This window comes from Artibeus jamaicensis, unplaced genomic scaffold (assembly GCF_021234435.1).
Source record: "Artibeus jamaicensis isolate MK-2021 breed Jamaican fruit bat unplaced genomic scaffold, CSHL_Jam_final contig_373, whole genome shotgun sequence".
In the NCBI taxonomy this organism is placed as follows: Eukaryota; Metazoa; Chordata; class Mammalia; order Chiroptera; family Phyllostomidae; genus Artibeus; species Artibeus jamaicensis.
In genome coordinates this window covers 10692185-10718922 of record NW_026521807.1, presented here as the reverse complement: position 1 = coordinate 10718922, position 26738 = coordinate 10692185, and the positions used below count along the sequence as shown (strand labels likewise).

At 37.1% G+C, this 26738-nt stretch overlaps 1 protein-coding gene across 15 annotated transcripts in view; it reads left to right on the top strand.

Moving 5' to 3' along the window:
* MEF2C (myocyte enhancer factor 2C) overlaps positions 1–26475 on the top strand; it is a 163030-nt gene extending 136555 nt beyond the window's left edge. For 13 of the 15 annotated variants that reach the window (XM_037159629.2, XM_037159628.2, XM_053664444.1 and 10 more), the window contains 4 exons: positions 12461–12633; positions 15045–15174; positions 15767–15902; positions 21836–26475. In XM_037159629.2, the coding sequence (XP_037015524.1) occupies positions 12461–12633; positions 15045–15174; positions 15767–15902; positions 21836–22157 (761 nt within the window). In that variant the 3' untranslated portion in view covers positions 22158–26475. The remainder of the gene's footprint in view (positions 1–12460; positions 12634–15044; positions 15175–15766; positions 15903–21835) is intronic. The other 2 variants (XM_037159637.2, XM_037159636.2) reach the window with 1 other exon arrangement.
* The last annotated feature ends 263 nt before the right edge of the window (positions 26476–26738 follow it).

Genomic DNA, 26738 nt, shown 5'->3' with positions numbered 1-26738 from the left:
ATACAATGAATAATGAATTAATTACTTGATTAAATGGCTGAGCACTGTTGGCCAATAAAGTTTTACTAACTTTTCTAACTTACTAAATAGAAAACCCAAAGAGCTGATATATATGTGTGTATATATATATATATATATATATATATATATATAGCAGTGTATGAAATGTGGTTTGATATCTCAGACCATCACAAATCACCTCTTAAAACAATGAACGTCTTACCACTTGAAGTAATTTCAAAGATGAAGGCAAGTGGTAATAAAGAAGTAACGGATAGGGTTTGTGCTCTTGGTGTGAGAGAAATATACAGAAAGTCATTATAATACATTAGTAATAGTGACATTTCTAGGTTTCAGTTGACAGTTATTCATCCACTACTTAATCCTTTCCTCTCAATAACCAAAATGAAAAGTCACTGCTTTTAAAAGTACATTTTGCCATATCTCTGCATATTAAAGCTTTTAACGTGCTAATCTAAGTGGTTATTGATGATGGTAAGATCAAGTTCAGTTGAGTTTTCATCATGATTAGATTTAATAGGAATAACCATTAGCTCAGCAATGCCTTGTGTTAAATTATTCACTGTCCTATTAGTATCCTTTGTTTTCACTTTGATAACATGGTTGTTTTTTCCTGAGTCAGAGGGACCAGTATGCTCAAAGATTTACTGATTTGTGATAAAGAGAAAAAAAAACCCTTTAGGAATCTCTTTAAAATTTTAAGAGAATTTCAGAGTCTACATAGCTTTTTGACAATAAGGCAGAGGAGATTTATGTATATTGGTTAATAATTTTAATTGGCATTTATTGTAAATTAGATATAATTTTATATAAAAAGAAACTAACAGCTGTTCCTTATTTTGATTGTCAATTGTTTACTACTTTATGCATTTGGTTGTCAAGCATTATCACTTCTAGATTGCTTAATTTATATCAGCTACATACTTGGAGACTCGATGTCACAGTGCTGCTGTAGATAAATGGCTGAGCAGGGAATGAGGAAGGAGACCTGGCTTCCAGACTGAAAAACTCTATCTAGCACACACAACCTTAGACTTAGAACCTTTGAACTGAGCACTCCCACTGGGGGTAAGGCACAAAAATCCATACTGTCTATTTAAATGGAATGTGTTACAATCATATAATTGTAAAACTTTAATTACATGACTTCCTTTGAAATTCATTTAGCATCGAAAAAGAAATTTTTATCATGTTATAAAATAGAACTAAGTGAGGAGAGGAAAAGGTCATACAGTGTTTATTATTCTTGACCAGTACCATTGTTTTTGCAAGTTTTTGTTCTTGAGAATACTTATCAAAAATTTCTTGGCTTTCTTATCAGTCAGAAAGACTTGTCTGAAATTTCTACTCAGTGGTTTAAAATATCAGTGAAATGGTTAAAAATTCAGTGTAAAAGGAATTGCTTTAACAAGTTTGCGGTTTTTTTATTAATTTTATTTAGTTATTTTTCAAGTGCAGTTTTTTTGTCTATTTCTCCCATCCCAGTTGCCTAACAAAACACAAATTCATATTGCAATTCTGCAGAAAAAGAGAGGGATACCATTTAGTTGCTCTCAAGTAAACTGCTCTTGTTACTATAGAAATATAATTTTATATATATTTTTAAATATCATTAAGTAACGTGAAAAAATCTAAGTTAATTGCTGGATTCTTGTTTTAAATGTATTCTTAGTTTGATTTGTTCTGGATGAAAATTCTGAGTTCGTTTGGAGTTTTATTTTGGGAGTTCACCCAAAACACAAATAAAGATCCAACCACATTCCTTTATTAGTAACTATGAAATTAAGTAACAAAGATATTTTTAACCCAAACTAATATTATCTAGATATATCCTAAGGAAAAAAATTCCTAGCCCTCTGATTGGGTGATCTCTACAGCATGTGATTCACAGCCACAGCCGTGAAAATCATTGTCCACTTTCCATACACAAGACCTGAAAAATTACAGGTAGAGCAGTGCACTGTTCTCCAGGGGCCAGTTTGAAGTGAGGGAGGCAGCTTAAAGAGAAGACAGATGAAGCATGTTATAGGCTAAGTGAGGAGCAGGTAAAATCTGCTTTCAACCCCTTTAAATGTGACTTAATTCTTAAGTTTGATTTCTGGTGGAAAAAAGAGAATTTTAAATTATAACTTCCTAGAGAGTGTTTTAACAGATTTCAGAGCCTTTTTGTAAAACATGATCTCTGACCTCACAAATTGCATTTTTTTTCTATCGCCTATTCTTCTGTTACATTCAGTTAAGCAATGTGAAATTGGTCACTTCACTCAGAGCTCATTGATTTAACCTAGGAATGTGACTGATAATAAAACCTTGATCATTTTTTATATTAATTCAGGCAGGTAATATTTTCTCCTATATTATTAGTTTCATTCAAGTTTTCTTTGTCTTTTAAGCAGTCTTATTTTCTATATACTGTTGGTTTCTTTCTTCCTGATTTTTGACATCATAAGATTTTATTTGAAGATAATATGGAAAGAAAAGTTCTTTTCAAAATCATCAGTGATACGAAATTGTGCATCAACAGACAGCAGATGCTGAAAGGAGAGATGTGGTTAAAAAACCCCTTTTTTAGAAGTCAGTGTTTTACCTACCAGGGACTTTTCAGGACTTCAAGGCAGTCAGCCAAGAGTATAATTTGCTGTTTTCGAATATAACTTTGCCAGTCACTTCAATTTTATAGTTAGACTTACATAGTATATTTCATTTGAATTTCAATTCAAAGCATTATAGTCATGATACAGTCTCATATTTGAAAGATCAATAAACTAAAGGAAATTATTGTACCAGAACCTTGTATAAACAATTTCAATTTTTAAACTACAGATGTGTCACTGGGTGTATTATTACTCCATTTCAATTGTTTCAACTGACCTTAATATTAACTTGTTATTTCACCAAAGACTTCACCCTCTTTACACAATGTTTTGACCTCGGACTCCACTTACAACCTACAGTTATGGTAAAGAACTGATTATGTTGTATTTATAGTGTGTAGGGCAGAGAACCTTGCTATATTAATATAAGTTATTATAGTAATAATAGCAAATCCAAGTCTATGGTCAATTTACATATTCAAGTATAACATTAACTTATATAACAATCATGAAAAAGGAACCTTTAGTTTATTATTAAGCAACTCAAAACTGTGAAATCATGGAGCAAAATTTTTGCTCAAACAGTTATTTGGGAAAATATTCCAGAAGCCAGTATTTCAAATAATAAAATCACCAAAGAAAATATATGATACGCGAGTTATTTCAGGGATGACATTATTGCCCTTGGAATGTCTGCGAATTTCCATTTTGCAGGATTGTTGTGAAAATTAAATGAGATAACCAATGCAAGGCACCTAGCAGTTTCTGCCCCACGAGTAAGTGCTTGTTGATAAATGTTAGCTATTGTTAGTATTAAAATTATTTTTACTGATATTTCCTAAGCAAAAAATAAAGCTTAGTTTAATGCAGTTCCGGTCATATTTATTAAATGTGCAGTGCGCTAGCAGTCTTCCCAGAGACGTCTGCCAAGGCCCCTGCCCTCAAGGGTGGGAGTAAAGAGGATACATTAATAAATCCGAGGCAGAACGGGAGTGCAGTGTAGTGCATGCACCACGTTTCTCTTGAGCATTATGATCTCCTGATGAGTTTGCAGCCGTGTAAATGTTAAAACCACAAGTAATTATTCATTCTCTTCTGTCACGTTCTCTCTAATTTGTACTGTCTCAATATTTTTGTTTATAAAAGTGACTGAAAGAATGAGCGATTGTGTCAATAATGAAGACACCCCCTCATTTTTAGCAAAGAGACAGCCCCAAAATCACAAGAAGTGAACAATTAAGTGAGTCATCAATCTATCATTCATCGTTAAGTGGAATTTTTTGAAGATAGCAAGATTCAGTATCATTTTTATGGTGCAATTAAAAACTATCCCTGCAGTAAATCAGTACTCAAAGCAGAACGATATTTCAAGTGCCTTTTTGCACTAGAAATACTAAATTGTCTATTTCTTCCTTATTTGTAAATGGAGCCCTTATTCAGAGAGAGGGGAAGAAATGTAAGGATGCATTCTAAATTGAAACATCTGGCTTTTGTAATAATGTAGTGGAAGCAGTTTGTGTTTTCAATTCAGATCAAAGTTCTCCCACTTATTGGCAAGTCACAGAAGCTCCTGAACCTCAGTTTCCTCATCTGTCAAAAGATGGGATGATCACACCTAACCCACAAAACTGTTAGGACAAACGAGCAAGTGGCTTGCCAACACAAACCTACTTTATGACATGGACTCATGATCTTTGGAGAAACAAGTTAGTAATGGGTAAAAATTCTTTGCTTCTGCCTCACAATCCAAAGCTTATTATATGTGCTGAATGGTTAAAGTTCAGTATCAAATTGGCAGTCAGACTTAACTTCACAAAAGATACTAAGCAAAACACATCAAGGACAAGTAGGGTAGGTGTGAAATCCATGAAGATCCAGTTCAGCATCAGGGTGACATGATCAGGCAGAAGAGACGAGTTGCCTTTAGAATGTCTGCTGCCCTCTGGTACAGCCAAAAATAGTCTTGGCTTTGGTGTATTCTTTGGGTATTTTTCTAAGAATACGCCACAAAGGCATTGAGGTTTCACAGGAGTTTCTTCATAGTCTGACATTATGCGTTATTATATTATTTCCCTAAGAAACCCCCAGATAGAGTGGAGCGATTTTATGTTTAAGAATCTATAATCAGGGGTCTTAACCAGGATGAGAATCAGAAATCTGAGTTGCCCCCGTTCCGTAGGAGGCATATTGAGATTTTCATCACTCCCAGATTTCTGACCTCCAAATGTTTTGTGGTTGCCTCTTCCCTTGGAGCTATCCCATGAAAAAGATCTTCTTTTTTCTCAAAGCTCAAAAACAAAAAAACAAAAAATAAACTATGATTCACCACAGCTGGAGAACTTATGGTTCCTAGCAATTTTTACAGGGTTTCAGGCAAAATACATGTAAGACTTAAGTCTGTCTAGAAGTTCATAATATTTTCCACTAAAACTGTTGGGTTGTATAAACTAGTTCTGCTGTATGCAATTTAAAAGAATTTTCTGTGAAATATGTATGTTTATTTGAGACACAAAACAATGTCCTGGTATTAGAAACTAACTTACCTTAAAACCGTCAAAGTCAAATGTAAATTAACTGGTGGCAAGGAGCATCCCTGTTTATGTGACCTCTCTAATTTAACAAGACAGTGTACTGTGTAAATGTCCTCAAGAATTTTCTAATGAAAGGTTGGTAAAACATTTTGCTTAAGTAAAAGCAGACAATCAATACATTGGAGGTTCAGTTATATGTTCAGCTTAATATGTTCAGTTTTTCTGTGGCAGTTTGATTAAGATATTAAGATATCATTAACAAATTACTAAACAAATTAAATTTTACGCACCTATATATAATTAGAAATTGCTTTCCAGATAACCAACAACAGATACTGTAAAATACTAGGCATCTCAGTATCATGTTAAGTGGTTCTGTTGGAAGCTGGTCTCTGAAATAGATAATAGAGTATATTTAATTATCTACTGGAATAGCACATCAAAAGTTAAGTGTGGCTAAACCCAGTATTTCTTATTTGTAATATTTATCCAGAAAGAGACCAGAGATATGATTTAGAACATCACCATTCTGCACCTCTTTATACAGGGTGGGAAAATTGGGTTTATAGTTGCATCGTAACGTTCTTTTGAGATAATAAAGCTATCATAATCATCATAACCTTCATATCCTTTTCTATATGAACCACTCAACTGTAAACCAATTTTTGCCCACCCCTATATAAGTTCAGCAACCTTCTGAACCAGAATAGCTGTTTATGATGGCCAAGCTGACCATGTAAGGTGTTTCTCAAGCTTCCACATCATCTCTGACTCAGGAGGACCTTTGAGTCTCTGGTCATGTCCCTGGTCTTACACTTCATCTGTTTCCTTTGTTTCTTTGTGTTCCTGTCATTCCAGAATGACATTTGATACAAAGGGTTTCAAAATCTCAGAGTGTGACTCATTTCTCAAAGAGCAAGACAGCGTTGTGCTTCAAAGTATGGACTCTGGACACACTGCTGGGTTCCAATCATGGCTCCACCAGTTTATCACTGTTTGACATTGAACGAGTTCTTGGACCTCTCTGTTCTTTATTTTTCTCATTACATAATCCAGGGATACTATTAGTACCTCCTAAGGTTGTGGTTGTGAAGATTTGAAGGTGTTTTATATCTACATATAATAGCAAACACTTATAGAGCAGTTACTTAGGTGCCTGGTACTGTTCCAGGTACTTAACATGTGTGCTTTATATTGTTACTATTATTGCTAACAATAATATCATGTACCATATAAAGTGTTGCTGTTATTAATATCACATGGTCATGTCGGTGATGGCTGTATTGGGCAAGCACATGGGATTACTTCTCTCTCCCGAATGAAAGCATGACTTAGTGTTGAGAAAACTAAGGCTCAGTATAGCTGAAGGAATTCTGATGGAGACCTTATGACTAGAACTTGGATTTATCTACTTTATTTTTTTCTTTTGTTCTTGACTCTCCTCTGCCTTGTAACTCTTCCCATCTCTGCTGCCCCCATCAGATCTCATTTTTCACATGTTCTAAGGCAAGTGTGTGCTAACTAGCTTTCCCAGGAGCACCCTAAACCCCTTGACTCTATTCTTTCCGCTGTCAGTATTTTTAGTTTCCTCACAGACAGGGTTAACGGTGTCACCACTCACCAACCAAATCCAGCTGCTCATTTTCTATGGTATAAAATGTAGTATAAAGTCTTAGGTAGAAAGTTAACATTATCTGAAAAGTTAATGTTAGCCAAGCCTACTTTTCCAACTTTTGAAAACTCCATACTCTAAAACACTGGATATTTCATCTTCATAGAAATGCTAGTTCTTCTCAAATATAGTTTAGACTCTGAGATCCCTGTCCCGCATTTCCTCTCTCCAGAAGTCTCTCCCTGAACCGTGGAGTAAAATCCTATTCACTCTTCATCGCCACTCTTTCACCACTCTTTTTACTGGAGCACCATGCAGCCCACTTTTTTCAAGAATGTTCTGTATGAGTAAATTATTGTTGAAGTTCATCTTGACATAGAAGCACCCTATGACAATAAATACTTGTCATTGTAGATGAAATAATCCATTGTCTCAGAGTTGTCTTTTTCATTAGAGAAAATTTCTACTTTTTTTATTCTACTACTCCAGTTAGCTAAGGGAATGTGCTGTGAAATGATTAACAGTTTTAACAGGCAGAAAAGAAGCTTTCATTAACTCTCTAAACAAATTTAGTAGGTGGGCACTTGCATGATTTCCTGACTTTCATACTATATGGTTGATAAGCAGCTTGTCTCACTGGTTACTCAGTCATCAGTATGTAATCACCTAAAGAAAAAATTTTTTCAAGTAGCATGAAGAAGAGGAGAGTCCCTCAATGTTTGGAGTTAGCATGTTACTCTGTACGTTTCCAGTTGCCATCTCACTTCCTTCAGGAACAACTTTTTGTGCCATTCCTGAGTAATTTTAATTTTTCAGCATACTTTGTATATCCATTTTGTGAGAATTTGAAACACTTAAAAAACTAATACTCTAGATGGTATCACTGCCTCTGCAGCAGGATTTTAGAGGCTAGTGAGTTCAAGGTGGACTGAAATTGTCTGAAAGGCATCATGAAACAGTTGGAACATTAGCTGATTCTTTTAAAAAAATGAATTTGCATCAAACAGGAAGGCAGACACAGGTTGTGAAACTGTTGAACAAGGACTGAGACATTTTCAGAAGACTGTGTGTTTGGCTGTGGCCATCGGAAATTAGGATGGATGGGTGGGTGGGTGAATGTGTGGATGGATGGATAGATAGATAGATAGATAGATAGATAGATAGATAGATAGATAGATGATAGAATGGGTGAACTCTGCACAGCCCTGACAGCCACCCAGGACACTGTCCCAACAGTATTAAGTATGATCTGAACAAGAACACGATGTGAGCAGAATTTTAAAAAGATCCCCTGGCATGAGTTGAGACTGTACATCAGACTTAATATCATCACACATGTGCACATAGCTTGCATATGGCTTAGGAGCTCACTGCCTTCCTGAAGCCCATCTTGATTATAGACCAGGGGTCTGCATGGGGGTTATTGAAAGACCTAGTCAAACAGTCAAGAAAGCCTCAACCAAGATGGTGGCACCAGAGATGGAGAGAGTCCTTCTTTTTAAAAAATTAATATTTGGTATCTGATTGGAGTTGGAAGAGGGAGAGGAAATAGTCAACATGACAATTTGACACACTGAAAAAAAGATTTTGCCCATGAAAAACATTAGCCTTGATCCATAAGGACTAGTTTCTGTTTTGTGCTTATTAATTTTGTATGCTTGTATTTGTAACTAAAAGTCCCAGAAAAGGGGAAAAATCTAGTGAAAAGACTCATAATGTCTAAATATCCAAATAAGAGAAAATTTGAGAGCTTTGGGCTCAAAGAGAGCTACACGCTCAATTGGGCTCTGTGAGACAAGGCAAAATGTCCTCCTCACTACAACTTATGCCAGGAATATGTTCTTTGAATTTACAACTTCTTAAAATAGGAGTCAATTTAAAAAAAAAAAGGAAAGAAAGAAAAGCAGCAAGTGTTTTCAAGTTAACTGGAGAGAAAAAATTTTTTCTCCTAACACTACATTTCAAGTTCTGTATATTTACACGAGTTTTAACGTGAGTGTTTAGAAACTTGTAACCAACGAAGGTAGATTCTCATATCCTTCATATAAATTATATTGTGAATGCTTAAATTGTTTTGTTATGTGAAACAATATTTTCAATCAAATGAACTATAAAACGATCTTACTCTCAAGTCGGTCTGTTCTTCATTTTCTCATAATCTATAATCAGGAAATCCATTCACTCATGCTTTATAATTTTTGTGCTTTTAAGTGGTTCGGGAATGTGGCATCTGCAAACGGTCACATCCAAATTGATCATTGTTCAGGCAGAGGGTCCTTTTAAAACATAGTGGGAAGAAAAGTCGACTCTGTGTATGAGAAGGTTATTGAGAGGTGGTGTTTTCCACCCCCCTGACCCCTGGCTTGGAACGAGCTTTTTCTCTTCGGTGAATTCACCCTATGGGAAGGCAACTCGGGCCGCAGCGTTCTGAGTGAGGAGGAGGCTGCGGTTTCCGAGCTGGTTTAAATGCAGGCTCTTCTTAGCAGCAAACCACACGCATGTATTCATCATTGATTTTGAAATGATAGGTTTCTATATCACTGGTTTAGGATCCACAGTCTTGCATTTCTGAATCTATATTATGCCAGAAGAATAACAACTTGGTGGCTGGAAACAGAAATGGTTATTATACGGCTCCAAAATGCTAGCTGGCACAATATGCTCAAAAGAGCAGGAATTCGCCAGTAAAAGGCAGAATTTATTTGTTCTTAAAAATAACTTTATGCTCTAAAAATATGAATTTAAGAACTGTCATCATGGTTCAAAATACTTTATATTCAATACGTAAACACCTTAAAATAAGAGTAATCTTCTAAAATGACATAATTTCCAAATAACAAGAAATATCCCAGGAGGAAAACAGAATCCTTTTCAAATCAGTGTTTTTAATTATGAGGCATTTATTGGATTAAAAACTAAAATGTGTATTTAGTCGGGGCTTTTGTCCCTGCTGCTGCCCCAAATTATCTTTTAAAATGTAGGCTTTGGGATTTCTCAGAGTTTACTGTAGAAAATGTTTTCTTAAAAAAAAAAGCACGACCTTTTCTCAGAGCCCCCGTGAAGCATTTCCATTTTCGCACAACTGGCCAAGTGCTTGTCCTATCACAGGACAACACATTTCACGGAGCAGTTTTACTTCCTTTTAGCAAAATAACTCCTCCATGCAAACCAGTATCGGCGTCTACCAAGCCGGGGTTTTAGTTTCTTCTGGTCTGTTCAAGCTTCACTGCACTGCGTAACTGACATCCCCCCCTTCTTTTGAAATTACCCAGCTAATTTTCCATTTGATTGTTTATTTAAACCAGATCTCACCAGACTTAATAGACAAGTGGCATATGTATTCTGTGTGTCATTGTGGACTTCAGCTGACAGAAAAGGACAGTGCAGATTCTGTCGTGGCTGGCTCTTTGTCTTTGTATCCAGTGGAATCTACTAGTTAAAAGTACTAAAGTCCCAACATATTCCAGACAATGATTCAGCAGGTCACGTTAAATGTAAAACTCCTCTCAGCATTCCATTTTACCAAGCATTTCTCTGTGAACACGTTCTTTGTACTTCTCTTGCTGATAAAAGGTACATGTGTTTGTTTCATATAACTTTTGCCACGGAAAGCTGTCCGGATTAACTAAAAAGAAAATTTTGGATTTTGACATACTTAACTAGCTGTAGAAAATTTAGTTAATTTTCTTCAAGTTTATTATAGAAGAGTAATATATATTCAAATTCAACCAACAGCTTTTAAACAACTACTGTGTACTCAAGGCATGTTTGGGGGGGTATTATGTTTATTGTATTTGGGGGCATTTTCCCCAGTAGTGCAAGCCTTTTATGCATAATCTAATTGACAGATTTAATCTTGTAGTTATTTGTTACATATTCAGCCTGTTTATTCGTGCATAAAATGAGACAGGTAGGTGAATGGCTGTGAAGAACAGCTCTGCTCCATGCCGTGTGCTTCATACGTATTCTAATTCAAAAGCTGTTCCCATAAATACTTCCTGACACGTACCCGAGCTTCGCCTTCCCAGTTCTTCGTCACCTGTAGCTCAGACTGTCCCAGCAGTTCTCAGACTGGCCTGCACTGCCAGGTCTTCCTAATTACGGGGCCATAAGTAATGCCCAATGCCCGGACACCTTTCTGTCCACCTGCAGGCCTGTTTCCTCTGCTCTGCAGTCTTCCCGGATCTGCATTTCCACTATTTAAATCCATCCTGTTAGCTTGGACTTCAAGGTCTCCACAGCCTCGCCTTTTATGTACCTTCAGAGTCCCCAGCATTCCTCTCTTTCATGGTTCCCTTCTAACCAGGTGTGTCCCCAACTGCTCTGGAAATTCCCACCTCAGCCCTTTCCCAGCACCTAATCACAAGCCCAGCATATTTTACTATCACTTCTCTTTTTACAAGACCTACACCAGTTCCTGCTTCTTACGTGAATCTTATTGATTAATCTCTTTCCTCTTGGAAACTCAGTAACACTTAATCTGGATTACTCTGTGGGCACCTCAGCCTAGGTGGCCTGGAATGAGTTTGTACGTTTTGCACATGTCTGTACCAGATTAACACAGAGCAATAGCAAGGTTTCGAGGGACTTGGGCCTAGTCTTTGCTTCCTCACTGGATAGCACACAGTATCATTCGTCCTGGGGTAATAGATATTTGTGTGTTACAATAATGATAATGGTGACAATCACAAGGCCGTTTGACTGTCTCCTTCAGAGAGCTGCAGAAAACAACTGTCTAGTTTCCAGAAAGGATTGTTGAATCAGATAGTTGGATTATTGTAGTCCCTGACCACAGGCAGTGGAGGAAGCCAACAGGTGACTTTCTGCCTATCCTGAAGTTGTACCAACTCCATCCAGAGCTCTTCCTCTCACGGGGAAGTATATTTTAAGCGATGAGAAATGGAGTCCTTCAGATACCCATTTTCTGTTAATAGGGAGCTAAACATCAGAGACCTAAGAAAACCCTTTCTGTGTTCGTGTTAGACGGCTACTCCCCGGCTTTGGTGAGTCAGCATTTTAGTGGAGGCGTCATCCTCTCCTTTAGCTCCTGAGAAGGAGTCCTGCGTTTTGAAGTTCTGTGTGAGCAGGAGAGCCAGCCTTCAGGTTCGTACACTGAACTTGGTGAGGAGGGCAAAAGAGACAGAAGAAAACCATGGGGAGAAATCGCTCAAAGAAAAAGGGAACTGAACAGCAAGCTGTGTAAGAGGCTACTCCTACATGTCCTAGAAATTACAGCCTTGCTGCTGTGCCCTTTCTTCATTTCAGGACACACAGACACACAAAATAAAACCCAAACCATTGAACTGAAAGAGTGAGTCATGCCAGCCAGGCCTCCGCAGAGCCAGTCAATTAAAGTGCAGGACCAATTGTGGGCTTTTCTTAGACCTTGAATGACTGTCTGACTTTCTTCCAGAATTTTTTTCATAGGGAAAAAAAAGGGTGTATGTTGATTTCTGAGTAAGTTGATAGATATTAGCTCTCTTCTCATGAAAAGGTTTTAATCTTCTTCAGAGAAATATTAAATAACTGATTAAGTTACTCTTCAGATGGAAGTTAAGTCAGTCGTCCTGTGGATTTTCATTGTATGTTATTATATGTCTTAGGCTGTTACAGTTCATCCCTAATCTCATGTAGTGTGTTCTCTAGAAACGTATTTGAGTCTAGATTTTTCCTTGAGTGCTTTCATTGTTTTCTGCTAACAGGGAATGGATATGGCAACCCCCGAAACTCGCCAGGTCTGCTGGTCTCACCTGGTAACTTGAACAAGAATATGCAAGCGAAGTCTCCTCCCCCCATGAATTTAGGGATGAATAACCGTAAACCAGATCTCCGAGTTCTTATTCCACCAGGCAGCAAGAATACGATGCCATCAGTGGTAATGAATAACTACATTTTAAATCAATGTTGATAATGTTTTGTGTATGTCTTTGCTGTTTTTATATTTGTCTGACTCTATGAATTATTTAAGTGCTTCCATAAAATTAACACATCAGTGCTATTGCTGGAGTCCTATTTGTATTTGGCTATTATTTCTGGTAACTGGTTCTCGTTCCCTTTTCTACATAAAAAAAGGACCAACATCCCAGTGAAATTCCACTATAGGACTATGTTCTGGTACAAAGAAAACATTTCCTTTTAAGGCATCAAATTTACAATAATTAGAAAAAAATTACCTATTATTTTGCTTATGGGACATGTGATTTGGCCAATAGTAGAATCAAACTCACAGGATGAGGTATATCATTTCATAACAGATTTTTAAAATATTGAACTATTTGTGTCCTCAAAGTGCTGGCAATGAAAAAACCTTTTCTGTAATTTCTAAATGAGCTTTCTCCTGTTAATCGACAACTGTTTTCTTAGGTATGCTGCAGCAATAAAATTTAATGCATCGCAGTCTTGGGTGTATTGTAGCAATAATGTTTAATACATCACATGCCTGTGCATGGCATCAGTCCATCTTCCCGCCTTCCCTCTACGTGCTTCAGGCAGATAGTTACCTGTCAGAAAGCAAATTGTTCAAAATCCTAGGCATTTTGGGGAAAAAAGGTTGTATTTTACAAAATCAAAAGAAAGTTGTGGAGCTTGTAAGAATAAATAACTAAATGAGAAACAGAAATAGAGGAAGAATATCCCCAGCCTCCCATTTTTCTTTTTCCTGCGTCTGCAGGTCTAAGGTGAAGATAATACTGTGGGACTAAATTCAGCAACAAAGAGACTTACATCAGTGCTCTCCAAATGAGCTTTGCTTGAGAGTGAGAACATTTAAAAATCAAGATTCAGTAGACAAATTTAGATCATTCTGCAAACACATTTTTTTTCTTTCTGTGCTCTGTGGCAAGCTTCAGGGTAAAACAGTCCTGCAAGCTGATTAGTTTATTATGGCACAGTGCAGATTAATTTTGAATATAAACCAAAAAAAATCATATAATATGTAACATTCCCTTAGGAAAAGACTAGGTCTAATAAATAAAACCTCCCACAGGGCCACAGCCAAGCAGTGTGGGCCGCGCGGGGCAGGCTGTCTCCCCGCACAGTTAGTTAGTCCAAGTCCTGTAAAACTGCTGCTTTCCCAGAGACTCTGAGTGCTCCGCCAGGGCTCTCACTGGCGGCCAGGTGCAGTGCCCCCTCCTTGAGCAAGTGGGATTTTAAAGGACGATCTTTTTCCCCCAAAACACGACAGTGAAATAATGAATGTTGAGACACTGACCTAGGCTGAAACCTGGATAGATCGTCTTCACATTCGAGACAAACAGCTCATTAAGGGAAACAAAGAATGTCTTTGTCAGGAGTTATCTTTGGAGTGGAGGTTGTAAGGCGTTTAAACTGTTGTGTCTATCAGAAGATGCTTGTCCTCGTGTTGAAAAGATTTCGCCCAATCATAAATAGTTACCGACGCTAATTTCTAAACTCCTTCCCCATGCTCTCAGTCTGAGGATGTCGACCTGCTTTTGGTAAGTGGCGAGAGCACGGCAGGGCAAGGACTCTCTGTGGAGTGGTAGCTCTAGCAGAATGGGAGGGTTTGGGAGATTATCAGTGTGTCAATATTGACTATATTTAAATTCCATTAATTTGAAGTTCAGGTTATTTTTCTGTGTCAACCTCTGCAAATGAAGGCCATGTCTTCAATGTATTTTAGGACTCAATTTATAGCAAAATTCTAGCACCCAAGAAATTTCTTAGTTACTTAAAACCACGAAGATACTTCTTTTTCAAAGAAATTTCTCTCATGATTTTTAAATTTATGTGAATCTTAAATTTCCTTGCTGTGAGGAGTTAAATATACTTGTTAACTGCTTTGCCATCTAGTTTGAGGGAAGTTTAGAAGAATCTGAAAAAAGTGGACAGAGCACCACCTTCTGGTCAGAATACAGCATGAAACTCTACCAGTCTGCTCTGCTGTATATAGAACTGAGGATAGAACCACTGTGGTTGATTTTAATTTTTTTTTAATTTGCATTTGAATAAAAACTGAAACAATAGAAGTACTGTATACATATTTCATCAGTTTTCAACATAGTCTGTTTTTACCCATAATAAAGCAATGGTACTTGTTACTAGTTCAGTTGCCTAGGAGATACTGATGTAATGGGTTACTATGGTAACAACTGGTCTCTTGAAAGATTGTAAATGATAGGGTTGGCAGAGTTCATAGAGACACATGTTAAATGATTAATTTCATGAGATTTGTACCAAGTTATATCTTTATGTGCAAAACCAACACTGAAATCTAATATTTTTAACTTTTTAAAAATTTCACCAATGTCTTTTTATTTACTTTAAAAGAATCAAAGGATAAATAACTCCCAGTCTGCTCAGTCATTGGCTACCCCAGTGGTTTCTGTAGCAACTCCTACTTTACCAGGACAAGGGATGGGAGGATATCCATCAGCCATTTCAACCACATATGGTACTGGTGAGTAGCTTTGCCACCTTCAAATAGTACATTAAATACTTTTATAAAGCAAGATGAAAAAGAGACTACCTTTTAATCTGTTAGGCTTTGTTTAGTACCTGTGGTGTTCGGAGCACTACATGATTACCTGTTCATCACTAAGGCAGAGTGAATATTTACATTTTCAAGGGACTGAAAGTTTTACTAACCCAACCTGACTTCAACAGAGAACAATTTCAAGGAAAATGAGCGCTTACTTCTTTAATGTACTAGATAGCTCACTTGCTTGGGATTGCTTTAAAAACATTTCTAAATCATCAAATATGCATAAATTGTAATACCACATTGTACTTCTAATAAACTGGAATTGCAAGTTGTGTTCCTTTGAAGCTTTCATAGAATGCTTATTTTTTGGTACATAGAATAGCTCTTTTAAATTAAAACTGTCCCTGTTGTGTTTCTCTTTCTTCCCCCACCCCAAAAGTTAAAAAATATATAGCAAGCATTAAATAATACAAATACAATGTTTTTAAAATTGAAAAGGTTTATTCTCCCCATCATTTAACAATATCCAGATTAAGTGTTTTCCCTTACGGTTTTGTGTGTGACCCAGAGTACTCTCTGAGCAGCGCTGACCTGTCGTCTCTGTCCGGCTTCAACACCGCCAGCGCCCTGCACCTGGGCTCAGTCACTGGCTGGCAACAGCAGCACCTACATAACATGCCGCCGTCCGCCCTCAGTCAGCTGGGGTAAGCAGTGTCATTTCTGTTAGAATGCGCTTTTAAAATGCATTTTTAAATGACAAATGGCAATCTCTCTTGTGCTCTCATTGTCCCATTAGAGGATATAAAATTCTACCTTATCGAAATCTGAAAGTCATTGTCAATCGATAGCTTTTAAGCAGCTTAAATATTACTTATTCTTTAAGAGGAGGGGGAGCTCTGTGCTAAGGATGTAAATTATTTCCCTATTGTTTTAGACCATATTCATTCCCACTTCTATCAATAACATATTTTTACTTAGTGAAGTTTTCTTGTAGCCCATGTAGGACATAAGACAACGTTTTTGGTTATAAGTTCCTAAAATTTTTTGAGATACTGGAAAACTCTCACTTAGCATAAACCACATAGTTCATTCTAATGTTACAGTAATACTCATAGGATCGATTGTTCCATTGATATACAGATTTCATGGTTTTATAATTTATCCAAAGTGTATGTTTATAGATATTGTATTCATTAACATACACATATATGTATATGCGCATCCCATATACTAATTATCTAAATTTGGGTATAAAAGTAATTTTTTTGTTTTTCTGGTCAGAACATGTGTATTTCTGCCCCCTGGTGGTAATTTAGAGATAATTCCTTTATCACAGAAATGACTCCCGTCATTAAAGTATGGAAATGTTCTAACCTTTTAAAGGCTTTGAAGTCATATTCACATCCCTTGTAAAACAAATAGGTTTTACTTTAAAGTTTAAAACACAAATCAAAGACCATGCTTTGTTTCATTAATAATTCTACAACTGCAATTGACCTTCAAAAGAAAATACTAGAAGGATATGAAATATTTAAAGAAAACGAGTTTTTATATTGTGGAAACATTCTGTATGCCTACCCCACTTTTACTCTTCCGCTGGACCATTTGGTTAGAGTAGTTAACTAGTCCCACATCCGTGTCTAAGGTGGTAATGAGCATAAGACAACTTGAGCAGAATAAAAATCACTGACTGGTGTCCCAGCTGCATCCTTCTCGCCCCTCCCTGGCCCAGCAGCTTTTGTAGACGGCTGCCATAAAGCAAAGCACTCTGGCAACAGGGTCCTCACCCACCCACTGTTTGCTTACCTGCACCCTGCTCACTAATGACTATTGTCAGAAAGCTAAGCTTTTGTGTAAATAATAAACTTGCACAACAGTGTTGCTCTGCTTTCTTGAAAATTTGTTAACTTTAGAGATATATTAAATATTGATCATCATCAGCGCGTTTCTAGAACATTTAAATTTCCTCAGAAATGTTAACTAGGTAGAAATGCATTGCAATCACTTTTCTAGGTGATTGTCACAAAGTATATTCTACCGTCCAGGCAGTCTTCAAATAGACACACGTGTGGCATCGCGCCCCTGTGGCTCGGTGGTGATCCACCGGGTGCATGCTTCCTGACAAAAAGAAAGGTTGCTGTCTGCTTCTCATTTTTCAGAAAATTCATCTGTTACAGGACTAGATTTCCTTAGAAATTATCAGTGTCGAAAGCTATATTTTCTCTGAACGTGGCTTTCTTTTCTTTTTAATAGCATCTGACAATTTGCATTTTACATATAAAACCCCTATTTGTGTATTTTAGCTACAGTTTTCAAATTACCTTCTATTTCATGGGAAGAATCTAATTCTCTGCTGCTCTTAGTAGAGGTTTCAGTAAATGAGAAAGGGGAGGACTCCACTAGAGAGGAACTGCGTTGCAACAGACAATCATGAAGCATTTTGTTTAGTTCTGATTTGTTTCAACACCAGTTTTCATGGTGCATAATTTGAGTCTGAATTTGGTCTAGGAGTTTTTATTGCACGTAATCACTTCCCTTATCCCTCAGATAGGATGGGATACACATCCAATCCTTCTAATTTTGGCCCACGTACCTATTTATGATTCCTTCTCTTCGGTCCTTCCTCCCTGCCCCCAACCCCAGGCCCCCCGCCCCATACACACACATATGCGGACCCAGAGTAACTTTGCAAGAGGACCATCCTTCACGCGGACTTGTCCATGCTCACACAATTGAATGTTAAATGTTTCTTTAATCCCAAGTTGTAATATTTATATAAAAATGAATTTTCTGAGCTGACTTAGTTTCTTACAGTGTAAATTAATTGTAAAAATTGATTTTTTCCCCTGGCTAAAGTGGTCTGTCTCATACACATGTGTGGTGGGCTCACATTATTTTGGATAGATGCAGTGCTCACAGCAGAGTGAAACGCATTTCAGCCTCTCTGAAGTAGATACTCCCAGCAGCCCAAGATGGTCACCAAGATTTTTTCTCAAAATTGTAAAGTACAAAAGAGCTGTTTGTATTTTGTTTATGGAAATATTTTTAACTCTTCAAAATTAAATTTTTAACACTATCTAGTGTCTGATCTTATGTGAGCAAGTTAGATAAATATTGCAAACTGATTTGAGCCCTGACTGGTGTGGCTCAGTGGATTGAGCACCAGCCTGTGAACCGAAAGCTCCCCAGTTGGATTCCCAGTCAAGGCACGTGCCTGGGTCGTGGGCCAGGTCCCCAGTTGGGGGTGTGCAAGAGGCAACTAATCAGTGATGTTTCTTTCACACATTGAGGTTTCTTTCTCTCTCTCCTTCCCTTCCCACCTCTCTAAAAGTAAATAAAATCTTTAAAGAAAAAAAAAAAAAACCTGATTTGATGTAGGAAGCAGAGACAACTGGCAGAAGGACCTTGCCATCAAAGGTTAGTGAAAGCCATTTGAATACTTAGATTTGAGAAAAAGACCCTCAAATTTGCAGGGGTTCTCCTCCCATCACCTACAACAAGGGCAGCCAGTTTTCTGGAAGCTCTTCTGTACATTATCTTTGTTGATGTGAGTGTTCAGTACACACTGAAAGGAGGTAACTTCAAGTAAAGAAAACTTTTAAAAGGTCAGGTTATCTGATAGCCTAATTTCCAGGTGGAGGCAGTAAGAAATTTGAATAAAACTATCCAGTCACATTTCATTTTTGAACAGTTATGGAGAAGGGTAGGTGTCCTGCAGTTGGAAGGCATCTGTAGTTGGTGAAAACTTGCAGAGGACTTGATAGGGGCACCTTGCATGTCTGGCTTCTGTCCTCCCCACTCACCTCTTTATCACCTACTCATAGGAAGTATTCCACAATTATCTGTGCCTATACAAATTTTGTTTTCAAGAACAAGTAAACTAATCTGCTTATATTTGAACCCAGCCTGTATACAGCTAAGTGATTGTTAATGCTCCTTTTTTTTTTTTCAAGAAACTTCTTCCTTGATAACAGAGGCTAGCCAATTAAATTTCATTCTATTTTGAATCTTCTACCACAGTATAATGAAGCTGAATCTCAGATATCACTTATATATTATTACTGTGCATTTAGAGTCCCCAGAACTACTCAAAATGCTTCATATATGCTTTCAGTGTAAAATGAAATGCTATCAAAAGATAAACTTAGGGACTTGCCTATCTATTCATGGGAAGGGATAACAGTAAGTGTTTTGTCTTTTATGAGGAAGAAATATGACAAAACCTGCACAAGCCAATTGGCACGGGGAGATAATGCAGCTTCTAAACACTGTATTAAAGCAATAGCTTTTTGCCCTGGCTGGTGTGGCTCAGTGGATTGAGTGCCAGCCTGCAAACCAAAGGGTCACTTGTTCAATTCCCAGTCAGGGCACATGCCTGGATTGTGGGCCAGATCCCCAGTAGGGGCCATTCATGAGGCAACCACACACTGATGTTTCTCTCCCTCTCTTTCTCCTTCACTTCCCCTCTGTAAAAATAAATACATAAAAATTCTTTAAAAAAAAAGAAATAGCTTTTTTATTATATTACTTTTTGCTTGCTTTATCCAGATTAACTGCTTTTACTGGTCCAAATCACCAAGTATTTCTTTCTGCTTTCCATGTCCCCAGCTTATGAATACAATCTAAATGTCAGAGGGCAGACGAAACTATTCGTTGATACGCCACTTTATTTTCAGACTCCTAGTTGACATCCATTATCAAACGGTGTGTGACTCACAGTAGAGACATTTCATTAAATTTTAGTGAAATAGTCTTTCTTATCCAGAGCCAGGAAAATTCTTCCTTCCAGAAATCAAAAGTTGATTTCCTCTGACATCAAAATGAATTATTAAGTAATGTTGACACAAGATAAAATAGCCTACCATTATGGACCCTTTTGAAATACAGGTTCCCTTCCCATTTAATATCTCACCGACTTAAACTTTACTTAGTTAAAACTCTTAGAAAATTAGTGTGTAACCCATAAAATAAACAGGTGATTGAGAACTATGTATATACTCACTAAAGTATCTTGACATAAAGGCTAAAACTGCTTTGATTCTATAAGATCATAAAAACCAGAGGAAGAAAAGTTCGTTAGGAAAACAAACAATCCCCCTTTATGTCATTTTCGACATTATCTCATCTATTAATAAGAGAAGGAAAGTAATTCTTTGCCAGTAGGTGGTGCTTTTGTATAAAACATCACTCAAAGATAAACTCATTTCTGACTAATTTTGTATCTCTATACAACTTGAGCCTGAATTGCATCTTTCAAAAAGCCAGCCCCGAGTAATTCCACTTTTGCTCTGAAATATATGCCCATTTTTGTCATGGCTTGTAATGACATTTTAATGCCATCCATTCCCCCCCATTGGAAGGTAACATAATCACATACATGGGTGGGTAGGCTTTGCTTTCTTCCTTTGTTTAAACTGGGTGAGTCTGTGGAGTATTCTTTGCGGGAACTCTCCCTCAGTCAGATTTCTGTGTTCTCTGGACAGTAAGGCAGGTAATGCTGATTCTAGCTGTGGTTGTCAGCACAATCAGAGTATAAGAGCAGTGAAATCCTCTTAAAATTTTTATCAGTGCCATTACGATCATTTATCCTGATGGAAGTCATTGAGATTGCTAATTTACCCTCAGGGCTTAATGCTTTTCCCTCCAGAATTGGAAGTATCTGAATCCTCCCACATTTTGGAATAAGAGCAAGTTATGCTCTTCCGGAACGAATAAGGGCTAAGGGCTATAAGCCAAATAAAATGACACTAGATCTTTCTTTACAACAAACTTTTCTTGGGCAAATCCAGATTCACCAGTAAATGCCTATTAAAAATAAGTGGAGTGGAGCCTAAGTCCCCTAGCAGAGTAAGACTAACATTCAGAAAGTTGAGGTCAATTGTGGAAAATAAACAGCATTTTCATCCCATGTAGCTGAGAAAGGATGAAGACAGTACAATTTTAGCAGTTTCAGTGAGGTAGGAAGTCTGAATGTGGTTTAAGCCAGTACTTAAAATTTCTGCAGATAATTTTCAGCTTCTCCCCCTTCCTCTTCTTTCCCTTCTCCGACCTTTCACTAGGTATGGTTGTAGGTAGCCTCTTATGGATTCTATTCACTTGAAATTTGAACTCGTTCTTACTTTCTTAGAAGATGATGCAACTTAGTGTATAAGTGCTTATTAAATTGAGAGAAACATTTATACCCATAATAAAGTCTTTACAATAATTTTCAAACACTGGCATTAGTAAATCAAGGAAGTCTGATTCAAAAGCTAAACACTGTATCTTAAATCTTAAATTCAATTTTGGAACTAGTCTAGGGAGAAATTCCACAGACACAAAAAGTGCTTTTTTCAGCATGTCTGGTTCAACCTTTTCAAACTGGTACCTATACATTGAGGAAGCCTGTCAGACCAGAGGTGCTATTCATGAGCCTGGGCCAGTTAAATACTGTGTAATTGCTGCCCGACAAATCAACAGAGGTGTCCTAAATTGCCCTAAGAAGGCAATGCCTCTCTGTGCTTCTAAGCACCTTCTCCCCACTCTGGCCATACTCTGGTGTCTATGCAAGTCTTTAAGCTGATGTTTTATGTAATTGTGAGTTCCTGGGGGCTCCAGGCCTCCTCCATCTGTAACTGGGTTTCCTTTCCTCCTACAGAGCTTGCACTAGCACTCATTTATCTCAGAGTTCAAATCTCTCCCTGCCTTCTACTCAAAGCCTCAACATCAAGTCAGAACCTGTTTCTCCTCCTAGAGACCGTACCACCACCCCTTCGAGATACCCACAACACACGCGCCACGAGGCGGGGAGATCTCCTGTTGACAGCTTGAGCAGCTGTAGCAGTTCCTATGACGGGAGCGACCGAGAGGATCACCGGAACGAATTCCACTCCCCCATTGGACTCACCAGACCTTCGCCGGACGAAAGGGAAAGTCCCTCCGTCAAGCGCATGCGACTCTCTGAAGGATGGGCAACATGATCAGATTATTACTTAATAGTTTTTTTTTTCTTGCAGTGTGTGTGTGTGCTATACCTTAATGGGGAAGGGGGGTCGATATGCATTATATGTGCTGTGTGTGGAAAAAAAAAGTCAGGTACTCTGTTTTGTAAAAGTACTTTTAAATTGCCTCAGTGATACAGTATAAAGATAAACAGAAATGCTGAGATAAGCTTAGGACTTGAGTTGTACAACAGAACACTTGTACAAAATAGATTTTAAGGCTAACTTCTTTTCACTGTTGTGCTCCTTTGCAAAATGTATGTTACAATAGATAGTGTCATGTTGCAGGTTCAACGTTATTTACATGTAAATAGACAAAAGGAAACATTTGCCAAAAGCGGCAGATCTTTACTGAAAGAGAGAGCAGCTGTTATGCAACATATAGAAAAATGTATAGATGTTTTGGACAGACCCAGCAAAGGGTGGCCATTGGTTAAAGTCACCTACCATCCTGAGAACGCTCACAAACCTGCAAGCATATCATTGATGTATGGCACTCAGTCAAAAGGATCAATGACCATTAAAAGAGGACCATACCTATTAGAAAAATATGTGGAGTTTGAGGGCTAACGTATTTAATTAAATAAATAAAGAATTATGGGTCTGCATCTCTTATTAAATAAAAGTATAAAAATATGTACATTACATTTTGCTTATTTTCATATAAAAGGTAAGACAGAGTTTGCAAAGCATTTGTGGCTTTTTGTAGTTTACTTAAGCCAAAATGTGTTTTTCCCCCTTGATAGCTTCGCTAATATTTTAAACAGTCCTGTAAAAACCAAAAAGGACTTTTTGTATAGAAAGCACTACCCTAAGCCATGAAGAACTCCATGCTTTGCTAACCAAGATAACTGTTTTCTCTTTGTAGAAGTTTTGTTTTTGAAATGTGTATTTCTAATTATATAAAATATTAAGAATCTTTTAAAAAAATCTGTGAAATTAACATGCTTGTGTATAGCTTTCTAATATATATAATATTATGGTAATAGCAGAAGTTTTGTTATCTTAATAGCGGGAGGGGGGATATTTGTGCAGTTGCACATTTGAGTAACTATTTTCTTTCTGTTTTCTTTTACTCTGCATACATTTTATAAGTTCAAGGTCAGCTGTCAAAAGGATAACCTGTGGGATTAGAACATATCACATTGCAACACCCTAAATTGTTTTTAATATAGTAGCAATCTATTGGGTCAACTGACATCCATTGTATACACTAATTAGTTTATTTTATCCTTTTTATTTTTGAATTTTTACCAAATGCCGGGCCCCTATCTGATCTCACCATTCATCATGCAACTTGGAATTCAGTAAGTGCATACCATAACTTATCTGTATCCTAGATTATCAGATTGGTTTTCAGCCCAGAATTTCATATGTTTTTTTTAGAAATATGCCCAGAATAGAGAAGCTGTGTTGGGACCCATGTCCTGCAAATATGGCCCTAGAAACAAGTGATATGATGTTTACTCGGTGTATAAGTTGTAAATTCCCACAGAAGAAAAATGTGAAAGATTGGGTGCTAGACAAGAAGGAAGCAGGTGAAGGGATAGTTGCTTCTCCATCCGGTTTTAATTATTTTAACTGACCCTCAACCTTGTCAGCGGTATAGGACTGTTGAACGACCCCAGTGTGTCAGGACCCCCAAATGTCACTTCTGCATAAAGCATGTATGTCATCTATTTTTTCTTCAATAAAGAGATTTAATAGCCATTTCAAGAAATCCCATTAAAGAACCTCTCTATGTCCCTTTTTAAAATTTTTTAAGAAGTAATGATGACACTTGTCTAATATTTGTCCATAAGGGATTAATTTTCAGACCCTTTAAAAAGTGAGTGCCATAAACAAAAAGTTCGTATTTGTTGTTGAAAAAAGATTTCTGCCCAGGAACGATTTTCCTTCTCTTGGAATGTGAAGATCTGTCGATTCATCTCCGATCACATGCATTGACATACACAGCAAAGAAGATGCAGTCGGATCGACACTGCTAGATCACATGCAGGACGTTTCTTAACCCCCCCCCTTTTTTTCCTTGCACAGTTGCTATGTGTTTCTCACTGAAAAAGGCTGCCGCTGGGTGGCAAAAGCCAAGAGACCTTAGTAAACTAGGCTATATTTTTCTTAACTTAATCTGAAATCTACAATTAGACCGCAATGCACCTTTGGTGGTATCCATATGGGATGCTAACCTGCCTTGTACTAATGTTTTATATACTAAAAACAAACAAAAAAATCTAGTAATCATTTCATATAACTCACTACTCAAGGTACCCATCGAACATGAAAGAAAAACATTTATGCAAAGGAAAAATAGAAAATCATCCCTGAAAATATGCACACACATTCACACATAGGGGAAGAAAACGAAGAAAATCATTTTTCTCGCCATCAACTTGATCCCATCCTTACAATGCATCCTTATAACTTGATGTGTATAAAATATGCAAACATATCACAGATGTTCTTTGTCATTGCAAAACACTTTATCAATATCAGTAGAAAATTATCAGTGGGTGGGAAAGGGTCATTATGTAAAAAATATGAAAAAATAGCCATATAAATTTTTTACCTGCAATTTGCCTCAGCGACAAAGAAAAAAGTGAATTTCTAATGCTGAAGTACCAGCAGAAGCCTTGGCTATTTATAGCAATTCTGACAATAGTTTTATAAGAACATGGAAAGAACAGCATCACTTGAAAATGGGTGCCAGTCATCTCTTGTTCCCACTACTGAATTCACAAAAAGTGGTGGCAAGATAGTGAAGGGATAATCTGAGAATTTTGAAAAATGATTTAATGAGAAGAAGCACAATTTTGATTGTGATGAGTCACTTTCTGTAAACAATTACTGTCTATCTTTACCCTTATACCTTATCTGTAATTTACCATTTATTGTATTTGCAAAGCTAGTGTGGTTTGGGTTTTTATCACAGTAAATCCTTTGTATCCGGAGTTTAGGGCAGAGCCCTGAGGGGGTGGTACTTTACGTAGCCCATCCTAGACTCACGTGGTAGGCGACATTCTGCATTGCAAGTCAAAGAACCGTAAGTGGCATTTTACACAGCTACAAGTGTTGTTATACCTAATCCTATTTTAAAAGATTTTTTGGTAATATTAAGCTTAAATACTGGTAACACTGATGCAATACACGCAAGATGCACAACTGTATATTGTATGCATTGGTGCGTGGAAGGCTGTTCATTTCAACCTTTTTTAAAATTGTGTTTTTTAGTAAAATGGCTTATTTTTTCCCAAAGGTGGAATTTAGCATTTTGTAGTGATGAATATGAAAATGCCTGTCATCCTCAGATCACTTTAAGGTTACCTAAAGTGAGAATTTTTTTAAAAATTCAAATACACTTTTTAAAAGAATATCTGCCCTCTCACAATTCTATGTATTTGTTTTTCTTACACACTTGTCTTTTAATTTAGAAATAGCATGTTTTGCTCCCTTTATTCTTTTGTTTGTTTTTCCAGAGAGTAATGCTTGTATTTCTTTCTTGAAAAAAAATTCTTTTAAGAAGAAGCAGCCACTCGAACCCTCAATAAAGGCTGCTGCTAAAGCATGGCATACTTCATCTGTTCCCGTCTGTGCCATCTGCTGTGATGTCATCGCTTTTATGGCGTGAATTTCTTGCCACTACAGATCTTTTAAAGATTGATGGAATACTGGTGTCTGTTAGACTGCTTCAGACTACAGATGTAATTAAAGGCTTTTCTTAAATATGTTTTAACCAAAGATGTGGAGCAATCCAAGCCACATATCTTCTGCATTAAATTTGTCCATTTTGGTTCTGTTCATAATCGGGTATTGCATTTGCCTTCCCTATTCATACCTCAAATTGATTCATACCTCATTTTAATTCCGAGAGGTCAGCTAAGTGGCAGATTTTGTTGTGGTTTGAATGCAGTACCAGTGTTCTCTCAGAGCCAAGTAGACCTGGGTCACTGTAGGCATAGGACTTGGATTGCTTCAGATGGTTTGCTGTATCATTTTCCTTCTTTTTCTGGGGATTTGTTTCCATTCAATGACAGTAATTAAAATAGCTTGTAAATGAGGGCATACAAGCATTTGCAACAAATATTCAAATAGAGGCTCACAGCGGCATAAGCTGGACTTTGTCGCCACTAGATGACAAGATGTTATAACTAAGTTGAACCACATCTCTGTATCTCAAGGGACTTAATTCAGCTGTCTGTAGTGAATAAAAGTGGGGAATTTTCCAAAGTTTCTCCGATGGAAATAAGGTATAATTTGTATTTTGCAGACAATTCAGTAAAGTTACTGGCTTTCTTAGTGATGCAGTGTCTGTGGTGCATTTTTTTTAATTAATGTTTTCTTGTTTAAATTTATTTTGTTTTATCCTGTGTTTGAAAGGTAGCTTCTCTCACAGGTGCAAGTGAGCTTTCTCAATTTGCAACTCAAAATGCTCAAAAAGAGGGATGTTTGTGTTTGTGGGGGAGGTTGGATATGAATTGGATCATAGTTCTTAGGGTAATCCATGTGTTTAGCCAATGTAGGCAGTTCACAGTTCCTATCAAGTTCAACTTCTGTACCAAAGCA